A 12,475-nucleotide genomic window follows, 5' to 3' on the forward strand; every position below is an offset into this window, starting at 1 on the left:
ACATGGACTGCTTTTTACTTTAGGGCTTGTGTGGCAGAATGTGAGAAAACTGGATGTGTTGGGGGAAGATGTTTTCCACAGTGCAAGTTTCCTTCTGATGGTGTTGCCAATGATAGTCAATGGTATATGCAAGAATCACTTTACTTGAATTGGAAACAATGGTATTGCCAAAGTGATTGCCGTTACAATTGAATGGTTGACAGAGAGAAAGAACGGGAAGCAGTTGGTAATGGACCTGTCAAGTATCATGGTAAATGGCCCTTCAAGCGAGTTGTTGGAATTCAGGTTTGATTCTTTACTGTTACCCTATTAAACATATTTTTAGTTTTCATGGAATTTTATGGTCTTCTTTTTGCAGTATCCATCTTGACCTCACTGTAATTTGCTCAGGAACCAGCTTCCGTAGTTTTCTCTGGCCTCAACCTAGCAATGCATTTTCATGGATGGCTATCGTTCTCCATACTTATTTATTATAACTTGCCTTTAAGACAAGGTAAGAAGACATACTATGAATTTGCAAGTTTGTGGAACATAAATGGACTCTTGGCAATGAACTCATGGGTCTGGAGTGTTGTTTTCCATAGTCGGAAATCATTTCACTTTTCCCACTATTTCCCATGAGGATAAGTTTGATTGGAACTTTGCATCAATAATGTGAGTGATTCTTTTAAGATATAAATATTGATCTACTACATTAAAGTAGACGTTATTTGTCGGTTTGTTGATTAAAATCATAAACCGATGTTACAAGAGGAACTACAAAAAACTAATCTGGCAAATAAGATGCTTCTTGCTCCAGTACTGCCTTAAATTTTTTATTTTATAAAAGTTGAAGATCTCATTAAAAACTCCCTTCGTATTCGTTCACATACTAAGAAATATGTTAACGAACATTGAAAGAAAAAAAGAGTACCTCATAGTTTATTGAATAGAACACCCAATACATATGAAAACACAGAATACCATCATACGAGGATATACACCATTAAAAAAAAGAATCACCTAAAACTATCACATCCTCAACCACAAAACTCCAGAGACAACCACCCTATTTCGAAGTTACACCTCCAACAACAGGAAAAAAACAACGCAAAAGGGCATAACAGAAAAGAAAACCAACACCTGCAACCATTAAAACTAAATTAACCGCCTCTGAATAGAACTCTACTAAATGGACCATCAATTAATCTATCATTGCAACTTTATTGAAAACTCATCTCTTTTGCTTGCATTTCTTCACCGCACGATTTTTTCTTAGTTTCCCAAGGGGAGGGGGCACTTCTGAAGTACCTTCCTATAGTTGTATTGCGTCCCCAGATGTACCATTAGAAGGGGAAAAACCCATCATAAGAACATCTTCCAAGGCATGGGGGTTAACTCCATCAAAGTGGTCAACTGATTTATCAATTGGGTGCATCACAAAATTTATGTCCGAATGATCCAAAGCTTCCGTTGAATAAAACCTTGAATCTAGTTTTTTACTCGAATTCTCAACATCTTTGGCACACTTCAGTAATGAAACATTTTCAAGGTTGGTTGCTTCAATGTCAACATCTTCTTCGGAGCATTTTAAACCTGAGGAGTACATCGACGACCTTGATTGAGAATTGTCCGGAGAAGCCCCAATTGAAGAAACAAGATCTAATAAGTTATCGACTTCATCAGGGACTCAAGACTTTGGTTTGAAGAAAGGCTCAATTTCATGCATCATTATTTTGATTAACAAAATCAGATCCTGAAACTGGCAATCTAAATAGAATCTAGTTTTGCTTCCCTCTCCTTACTCAAGTCTGTATTCTATGTTGGAAGTGCTTGGATTCAATTATCACGGTCAGATGTATTAGACATTGTATGTTTTTAACTTTTAGTGAGGTCTTCATTATATTTAGAAGATCGTACCCTCACCATGATGTCTAGCTTAAGACATCCATTAATATAATGTAATTTGTCATTATGCCTTGCAACTGATTTTTTTTTATGAATGCATTCTCTCTGTTAATTGGCACACATTTCGTTATGTTGAATTTTCATTGATTTTTTTTATCTAGACTGCAAAATATTTGGCTTAGTTGGCCTAAAACAAATCACACACATACTTAGAAACTCTAAGCTCACCCTAATGATTGTTTCATTTATGACTCTGGCATGTTTGTTTGAACCACAGCGATGTGGATTTGACAGAAAAACTAGACTACTCATCCGCTGTTGCACTGCTTGGGTACTCTCTTATTCTAGCCATACTTAGATGTTTCAATGTGAGAGTTGAGGTGGCTAGAGTAATGGTCGCTGTCCATTTCTTGCATTTGTGACTACCCATATATTGTACCTTAACTTTTATACGTTGGACTATGGTAAGATCTCTGTTCTTTGATAGTTTGTTTCTACTTCTAACATTTGGTTGGTCCAAGGGTTAAATGCTCGGTACATGATTTTCGTGCATTATCGGGCGGAATAACATGATACTAAACATTGTACAGGGTGGAACATGAAAGTTTGTGTAGTGATGGGGGTTGCTCAACTTCTGATTTGGGCAATTTGGGCTGGTGTCACTCGCCATCCTAGTCGTTGGAAGTGTTGGGTAGTGGTCATTGGAGGAGGCCTCGCGATGTTTCTGCAGATCTATGATTTTCCTCCTTATCAAGGATTCTTTGATGCCCGTGCTATATGGCATGCCACAACTATCCCACTTACCTACCTGTAGTGGAGCTTCATCAGGGACGACTCCAAGTTTCGTACTTCCATCCTCCTTCGGAAGGCTGATTAGCCCTTCGCATAAAACAAAAATCATTCGGTAGCATCTTCGCCTTTCACAAAACCTTTTGTCATCGTGGTTTTCACATATCATATTTCCCTATTATTTATGATATTGAAATGGAGGAGTTCTACTCACTGCTGGGCTGCAAATTGAAAAAAAATGGTAGAATTTGTTGAAAGTTGGTTTTGAATAATGCACCGAAAGTTGCATTGATAGTTGGCAACAATTACACCGAAAGTTGACAACAATAATGTTAAAAAAAGTGGCATGAGAAAATTTCTTATTTAGTCCATGTACTTTAGGGTATTTACAAGATTAGTTCTTAAGCTTCAACTATAAATATCCTAACTTATTTAGCTTCAAAACCATCCCAAATCATTCTAGCTCTCTCCCAATACTAGAGAAATTAAAGAGTTTTTCTTGAGAGTAATTTTTAGGGTATAATTGGGTTGTGAGTTGAGTGTTTTTTGTAAATACCTGCAAATTTTCTACTTTTAGTAAAAGATCTGTAGCAGTCTGGAGACGTAGGCATAATTGGCCGAACTCCGTTATCAATTTTGGATGTTATTATTCCGCTTTTATTTTGCATTCTCACTAATCTGGTTATAGGAAAATTACTCGTTTAATTTCTCAACAACTGTTATCAGAGCTTTTGGTGGTGAATTTTATCAGTTTTTTCTGTGAGGTTACTATTTAAGTGAATAGTAAATTTTGTGAATAGTAAAATTTGGTCAGCAATACGATTTTGTCGACGAAGGTGTTTTAATACATGATGATTAGCATGAATTGTTAGAAACTATCCAAAAGAAGCCAGATTCGAGTGGGAGCGATGGCTGCAGATGAAGGGAATGTAAAAGTTGAGAAGTTTGATGGTGCGTACTTGACTTTTAGAAGATGCAAATTGAATATTTTCTGCACCAGAAAAAACTATATCAACCTCTCTCAGGAAAGCAACCAGATGGCATGAAGAATAAAGACTGGCTTTTCTCGACATACAAACCTTCGGAGTTATCCGACTGACGTTTTTCCGCAATGTTGCTTCCAACATAACAAAGGAAAAGCCACGGTGGGTCTTATGGCGGCTCTCTCCAGTATGTATGAGAAGTCATCGGCCTCAAACAAAGTTCACTTGATGAGGCAATTATTCAATTTGCAGATGGCGGAAGGGGCATCATTGGCTCAACACCTAAATGAACTCAACACAATCACAACACGGTTGAGTTCCGTGGAAATTGAATTCGATGATGAAGTTCGAGCTTTAGTTCTCTTATCATCTCTACCAAACAGTTGGAATGCTACTGTTACAGCAGTCAACAGCTCGTCAAGAAATAGTAAATTGAAATTCGACGATGTTCAAGATTTGGTATTGAGTGAAGAAATTCGACGGAGAGAATCGGGTGAAGCATCAAGCTCCTCAGCCTTGCACACGGGGTCTATAGGGAGAACTTCATAAAGAAATCTAAATCGTGGCAGATCAAAATCTAGAAGGGAAAAATAAAAAACGAGAAAGAAAGATTTTAATTGTTATAATTGCGGCAAGAAGGGTCACTTTAAAAGAGATTGTCGAGCACCAAAGAAAGATATCAGCACATAAGAATCTGGCAATATGACAGAGGAAACATGTGATGTCATGATTCTAAGCGTCAATAGTCCGATTGAATCATGAATTTTGGATTCAGGGGCATCTTTCCACGCCACCCCATGCCAAGAAATCATAGAGAACTATGTCAGTGGTGATTTTGGAAAGGTTCATCTAGCTGATGATGAAACCTTGAAGATCATCGAAAAAGGAGACATCGATTAAAGTTGCCAAACCAGAACACCTGGAAGCTGAAAGGAGTGAGACATATTACTGGCATCAAAAGAAATTTGATTTCTGTAGGACAGCTTGATGGAGAAGGATATTGTACAATCTTTTTAGGCTATGAATGGAAGATTACCAAATGAGCACTTGTCATTGCTCGTGGTAAAAAGACTGTTACTCTCTATGTAACCTCAAACTTGGAGAATATCATTGCAGTAGCAGATGTTGATGGAAAATCAAACCTATGGCACCAAAGGCTTAGCCATATAAGCGAGAAAGGGATGAAGACACATTTGTCAATAGGGATGTTGTAGGATTTAAAGAGTATAGATGTCGGACTACGTGAGGATTACGTCTTTGGCAAACAAAAGAAAGTTAGTTTTGCAAAGATTGGCAAGACACCCAAGGCTGAAAAGTTAGAGTTGGCTCATACTGATGTATGGGGACCATATCCAGTTTTATCTTTTGTAGGCGCTATATTATGTCACCTTCATCGATGATTCTATAAGGAAGGTGTGAGCTTATTTTCTGAAGAAGAAATCAGAAGTCTTTGATACCTTCAGAAAATGGAAGGCCATAGTGGAAAATGAGATTAGTTTGAAAGTCAAGTGGTTGAGGTCTGATAATGGGGAGAGTACAGAAATAGCAGATTCAGAGAATTTTGTACAAATAATGGGATCAAGATGGAGACAACAGTTCCCATGAAACCACAGCAGAATGGCGTAGCACAGCACATGAACAAAACTATGAATGAACGTGCCAGAAGCATGAGGATACATGTCGGCTTCCCCAAATTGCTATGGGCTGAAGCTATCAACACTGCAGCTTACTTAATCAAACGTGGGCCCTCAGTTCCCTTGGATGGTGGAATACCAGAGAAAGTTTGGAGCAGAAAAGAAATAAACCTTTCATACTTAAGAGTGTTTGGTTGTATTTCTTATGTACATATAAATTATGCTGAAAGAAGTAAACTTGGTGCTAAGTCCAACAAATGTGTCTTTGTTGGTTATGGTGGTGATGAGTTTTGTTACAGTTTTTGGGACTATGAAAATTGAAATATCATCAGAAACAGAGATGTCATTTTCAATAAGAATGTGATGTACAAAGACAGTTAACCATAAAATCAAGTAGCTCAATACCGAAGCTGAAACAAAGGAATTTGTTGAGTTTGAGGAGATTTCTAGAAATGATGTTCAGATCAGTCCTGAAGCAGTTCAAGAAGAACCAGGCACACCAAAACTGATACGCTCCTACAGAATTCCTAAACCAACCCAGCGTTATTCGCCTTCTTTGCACTACTTGTTGCTGACTGACAATGGTGAACCAAGTGCTATGATGAAGCAATGCAGGTGGATGATTCAGTCAAGTGGGAGTCTTCCATGAAAGATGAGATAGACTCACTTATGTCAAATCAGACGTGGGAATTAACTGAATTACCACCAGGCAAGAAAGTGCTCCATAACAAGTGGGTTTACAGGATCAAAGAAGAGCACGATTGGAGCAAACGCTACAAAGAAAGATTGGTTGTCAAAGGTTTTCAGCAAAAAGAATGTATTGACTACAATGAAATTTTCTCTCTAGTCGTGAAGCTGTCTACAATCAGACTGGTCTTGAAAATTGTAGCTGCAAAGAATCTACATCTTGAGCAGTTAAATGTAAATACAGCTTTCCTTCATGGTGATTTGGAGGAAGAAATCTATATGAGGCAACTAGAAGGCTTCATAGAGGCATATAAGAAAAACCTGGTATGCAGGTTGAAGAAGAGCTTGTATGGTTTAAAACAAACTCCTAGACAGTGGTATAAGAAGTTCGATAGCTTCATGGGTAGCAATGGTTTTACCAGATGTCAAGCAAATCATTGTTGCTACATCAAGAAGTTTGACAACAGCTTCATTATTTTATTGTTGTATGTTGATGACATGCTCGTTGCAGGCTCAGACATGTAAGAGATTATAAACTTGAACCAAAAATTATCGAAGCAGTTTGTAATGAAAGATCTGGGCGCTGCAAAGAAGATTCTTGGGATGGGGATTAAGAGAGACGCAAAGCCAGGGACTTTGATGTTATCACAGGCTGAGTACATCAACAAAGTACTCTCCAGGTTCAACATGCAATATGTTAAACCAGTAAGTACACCTTTAGGTGTTCATTTTAGGCTCTCCAAAGAACAGTCACCAAAGACGGAAGAAGAACGTGCACACATAGTGAAGGTGTCATATGCCTCAACAATTGGAAGTATGATGTATGCCATGGTTTGTACTAGATCAGATATTGCTCAAGCTGTGGGAGCTGTTAGCAGGTACATGAATAATACGGGCAAGGTACACTGGGAAGCAGTCAAATGGATCCTCAGATATCTATGGGGTACCACAAATAAAGTACTTTGTTTCAAATGTGAAGATATGATACTGAGAGACTATGTAGATGTTGACTTAGTCGGAAATGTTGATATCGAAAGAAGCACTACAGGGTATGTCTATACTTTAGGAGGTACCACAGTGAGTTGGGTTTCTCAACTACAGAAGATAGTTGCTCTCTCCACAACTGAAGCAAAATATGTCGCTATTACGGAAGCAAAATATGTCGCTATTACGGAAGCCAGCAAGGAGATGGTTTGGCTCCAAAGTTTCTTGGAAGAGTTAGGTAAGAAACAAGAAAATAATGTCTTGTATTGCGACAGTCAAAGTGTTATCCAACTAGTGAATAATCAGTATTTTCATTCTAAGACGAAGCACATACAATTGCAATATCATTTTATCCGGTCTCTTCTGGAAGATGGGATTTTGAAACTTGAAAAGATTAGTGGAGCTCAAAATCCGGCAGACATGTTAACAAAGACGGTGACTATAGACAAACTGAAGTTGTGTTCAGCTTCAGTTGGCATGCTAGAGTAACAAGACCAGAAATGCTGTTGCATTGATCAAGGTGTGAAGACAGATTAAAATCAGTCTTCAAGTGGGAGATTGTTGAAAGTTGGTTTTAAATAATGCACCGAAAGTTGCATTGATAATTAGTTAGCATCAATTACACCGAAAGTTGGCAATAATAATATTGAAAAAAGTGGCATGGGAAAAATTCTCATTTAGTCCCTATACTTTAGGGTATTTACAAGATTAATCCTTAAGTTTCAACTATAAATACCCTAACCCATTTAGCTTCAAAATCATCCCAAATCATTTTAGCTCTCTCCCAATACTAGAGAAATTAGAGAGTTTTTCTTGAGAACAATTTTCAGTGTATAATTGGGTTGTGAGTTGTGAGTGTTTTTGTAAACACCTGTAAATTTTCTCCCTTTAGTAAAAGATATGCAGTAGTCTAAGACGTAGGCATAATTAGCTGAACTCTGTTATCAATTTTGGGTGTTATCATTCCGCTTTTATTTCGCATTCTCACTAATCTGATTATAGGGAAATTACTCGTTTAATTTCCCAACAGAATTGCTAAACAGAACATGGATTCTTTTGTAGATTCAAATCATTATATGTTCTAATTTACGAGCATTCATAGGCTTGTAAACGAACCAAATGTTCATTGAATCATTTGGCAGGAAGTTTGTTTATGTTCGTTTATTTATTAAATCAACCAACATGAACAATATTTTGTGTTCGTTTAATTAAATGAACGAACATAAACATAGGGCTCTTTCATTCATTTACGTTTGTGAACATTCGATAATATGTTCATTCATTTATGTTCGTTCGTTTATGTGCTTTCATTTATGTTTAACCCATCTCTATAGACTCATTTAAAATATTAAAGCCCAATAAATGTTAATTTGATACCCATAAATATTTTAAAATTTAACTAATTTTAAATACAAATAAAAAATCTCAAAACAATTAAATAACATATAATCATAAAATTGTTAGGAAATAAAAAAAATATTTTCATTTATGTTCGTTTACGTTCATTTATGTTCATTTATTGTGTTCGTTTACGTTCGTTCATTTGTGTTCGTTTACGTTTGTTAATGTTCATTTACATCCGTTCGTTTATGTTCGTTCATTTGTGTTCATTTATCATTTAAATGAACGAACATAAACAAACACGAACAAGCTACATTCCTTAACAATCGAATACGAAAAAAAAATTATTCATTTATGTTCGTGTTCGTTCATTTATTCGATTAAAGTTAAACGAACGAATATGAACCTAGTGTTCGTTAGATTTATTTACAGACCTATGGACTAAGCATTCATGTGGGTAGTCGGTGTTGTCCGGCAAATAGTACGCTTATAGAAAAGTCTAAAAGAAAAATAAATTAGGCAAATTCAGTACTCAAAACCCAACTTTATCAAATTCACTTTATAACATTAAATTAAGGTTTAATTGAGAAGGAAGTGTTGAGATTATATTTTTTCCATTTTAGGTGTTTATATTTTTTGGTCATAGTATATATCTCTTTCTTTCTAAAGAAACAAATAGAAAAATAAAAGGAATTTATTTTGGAGAATCAGTTTGTTTTTAGGCCTCAAACACTTTGATTTTGATTTCAATATATGCCTCTTTATTTTTCTTTTGCAAAATCAAAAATCCCAAATTTAAAATATTTTATGAAAATTCATCTATGTAAAAGTGAAATCAATGCCTCAACTCTCAAAATTCAACCTCAAAATTCTTTAATTTCGCTTGTAATAACAAACTGAATAAAGTGTATAGAATGAATAATTAACACTTACTTTGACCAAAACAAATTTTAGACACATAAAAAATATAATTAAAATATTTATTTTTAAATAAGCTTTAAATTAAAATATTAAGGGGAGACTATAAAATAAATGTAATAATATTAAGAAATTATATACAATAATAAAAATTACCACCTAACATAACAGTATTAGAACTTGATAAATGACAACACCTTATTGTGCTGATATACATATTTTTATTATTTACCTAATTATTAATTATTACTGTTCTTGAGCAAAAAATATGTATTACTTACTTCAATGGATGGAAAATGTTAGGCATCAACAACTAAATAACCATTTATGGTTTATACAGATCTATGGCTATATATAACTATATCAACGTTTACATCTATAATAAATAATATACATCTATATTTTAAAAAAACAATAAATTAAGCCTTCATTAAACAAAAGATAAAATGCAATAAATATAATATATTTTTAATATAAAACTCAAAGAAATAGAATAAAAATAAAATCAAAATATTTTTTTAATTCATGTTTTATCTTTCAAAAAATCTGGCAACTATTAATAATATCTTTGTATCTATTCAAAACTAGAAGTAATATTATTTTAGTCATGGAGATGAAAGAACCAATATAGCATATAGCTCCGTGAATAGTTTTAATGCACAAATAAATTACTATAAAAATGGATCTAACTATACGAGACAATCAATTTTTCTTAATCAAAAGGCGCGTTACGACTAATGCAACATGAAATACCATACTATCGTTAAAGATTAAACATGTATAAAGTTTGACTATAACTTCTAATTGAAATAGCATTTAATAATTATTTATGTTTAAAAATAATAAAAAAATCAATTTGCATGTGAGAGTTTTAATTTAGTTTATGGAGTTAGATAATGTTGAATTTTAGGTTAAGAATGTGAATTTTTAAAAAGTTATACTAATAATTTAGGAATAACAAATTATAAAATTTTCATAATTAGAAGTAGATCAAAAGTAAAAAAAAATTACAAAAATATATATCAAATTAAATTTTATTATTAATAACCTATTGTAAAATAATAATTATTCGGATAAATAATTGTGGTGATAAAAATGTTTAATTTAATAATTATTGTTAAAATAAATGTCATTTAGACATACAAACCAAATGACTTCAATGATTAAGTAAGATTGTTATTCTTAGAGATCATGAGTTTGAGCATGACATCTATAGACATATTTGAACGTTCATTACTAAATAATTAGAAGTAAATATTATTTTTTAATCATTATAGACTAATAAAAAAATTGACACGTTTCAACTAAATTTTAGTCCACAGTATTTCGTTCCTCGTTATAAAAGTTTTTTTAACAACGATATTTAAATTAAATGGATTTTTTTGGAGCAATTACATAATTTACCCTAATTACTATGTTCCTCGAGATCACCACCACCCTCCTATAAAACCCACTGTCCATGTAACCCCAGCTCTCTCACACCACACCTTATACAAAACAATCAATCCAAGAAAGCTTAATCGGGTGTCTCGGAGAAATGGGTTCCAAGGTTTCAGCATCAACTCTCTTCCTTGTTTCCCTCAACCTTGCTTTTTTCAGTTTGGTTAGCTCTCAAACTTCTCCAACATGCCCTCAAGATCTGGGCGTTTGCCAATCAGCCCTGACATCGGCCTTCTTTGGGGCGAGACCAAACCCTGGCAGCGAATGCTGCAAACGGTTTCACGGTCTGAGTGATGCCGATGCAGCCGATTGCATGTGCCGAATCCTGAGAGCCAATAGTGACAGAATTCCCGTCAGCCACAACACTGTGAAGAATATGTTCATGAGGTATTGCGGCAGGAACTCCAACACCAACAATTGCCCATGAAAGCTGTAGGACTTAAATTAACGAAGGCCCATCTCTTTCCCTTTCCCATCTACGTACGATGCTACTCTTAGTTTACATGTCATGAATTGTCTTTAATGATCCCTGGTGTTTACGATACTCTTACGTTTCCTTTTATGTTTCTTTTGCATGATTAATAATAAAATGATGGGCTTGTTAAGATATTACTTCGTTCCGTTTCTTCATGTTAATTCCCGAAATCTTTTAGTTTAAAATCATTTAAAAAAATTATCTAATGTTAAACTATCCTTTTGTGTTTTTGTATTAGTATCTAACAATTATTATTTGCAACAACTAATTTTATATAAAAAAAAATCAAATATCTGCTCAAAAGTCAAAACTTGGCGGGCAAGAAATAAAAATTGTATATATAGTGTTATTTTTTGACTTTCTTTCTTTGAAATTTCTTTTTTCATTTTGATTTTTTTTTGGCAAGACTAGTTTTAAGTTTTAAAAAGAATACCAAGTAACGTGGAAAGCAAGCAACCAAGGGAGCAGAGCTTATAAGAAAGGAGAGAGGAAAACGAGCACAGATATATTTTCTCATTCTTTCAGGTTCAGGTTCGCTCTTCCTTTTCCCTTTTCTCGGCTTTTTTTTATAGAATTGTTGTTGGCACTTATAATTAATTTGTATTTACTTACATACAGGGGAAGGTGGTGTTGATTACTTCAATGGCCAAGCACCATCCTGATTTGATCATGTGCCAGAAACAACCCGGGATTGCCATCGGACGGCTTTGCGAGAAATGTGACGGTAAGTGCGTAATCTGCGACTCTTTGGTGCGACCTTGCACGCTTGTGCGGGTATGTGACGAATGTAACTATGGATCGTTCCAGGGCAGATGTGTGAGCTGTGGAGGACCAGGAATATCTGACGCATACTACTGCAAAGAGTGTACTCAACTAGAGAAGGATCGAGATGGCTGCCCCAAAATCGTCAACCTTGGCAGTGCCAGAACCGACTTGTTCTATGAACGTAAGAAATATGGTTTTAAGAAGAGATGATTACCAAAAAAAAAAAGCAATCACCATATGAGGCTAAGAGGAAGGAGCTGCCGTTGCCTCTGTACTTAGGACTTTGGTTTCTGAATTGTTCTCGTGCTCTACTAGAGTAATATTTAAGAAACATAATTTTTAGCGTCATTATCAAAATTGTGTCAACATGAAATTGAACTATTTAAATGGGTTTAATATAGTCATTCAACATACGAAAGTGTTTACATGGCAGTTAATAAAATTGATATAATTACATTTGATCTTCAATACTTGTACATTCAATCAGTTAACAAAATTGATACAATTACATATTTGATCCTCAATACTTTACATTCAATCAATTTAGTCTTAATTTTAGTTTTTTTATTAAA

At 34.7% G+C, this 12,475-nt stretch overlaps 2 protein-coding genes and 1 pseudogene across 2 annotated transcripts; all 3 read left to right on the forward strand.

The window, feature by feature from the left end:
* On the forward strand, positions 1-2,701 carry LOC120121368 (annotated as a pseudogene).
* An 8,059-nt stretch (positions 2,702-10,760) lies between these two features.
* Positions 10,761-11,090, forward strand: LOC120121369 (putative lipid-binding protein AIR1B). Its single transcript, XM_039140739.1, has one exon. The coding sequence runs from the start codon at positions 10,761-10,763 to the stop codon at positions 11,088-11,090; it is 330 nt and encodes a 109-aa protein (XP_038996670.1).
* Positions 11,091-11,769: 679 nt separating this feature from the next.
* Positions 11,770-12,113, forward strand: LOC120121478 (PHD finger-like domain-containing protein 5A). The gene has a single exon (XM_039140830.1). It carries the CDS (start codon positions 11,781-11,783, stop codon positions 12,111-12,113), a length of 333 nt encoding a protein of 110 aa, XP_038996761.1. The 5' UTR covers positions 11,770-11,780.
* The last annotated feature ends 362 nt before the right edge of the window (positions 12,114-12,475 follow it).

Source organism: Hibiscus syriacus, unplaced genomic scaffold, assembly GCF_006381635.1.
Source record: "Hibiscus syriacus cultivar Baekdansim isolate YM2019G1 unplaced genomic scaffold, ASM638163v2 tig00110372_pilon, whole genome shotgun sequence".
NCBI lineage: Eukaryota > Viridiplantae > Streptophyta > Magnoliopsida > Malvales > Malvaceae > Hibiscus > Hibiscus syriacus.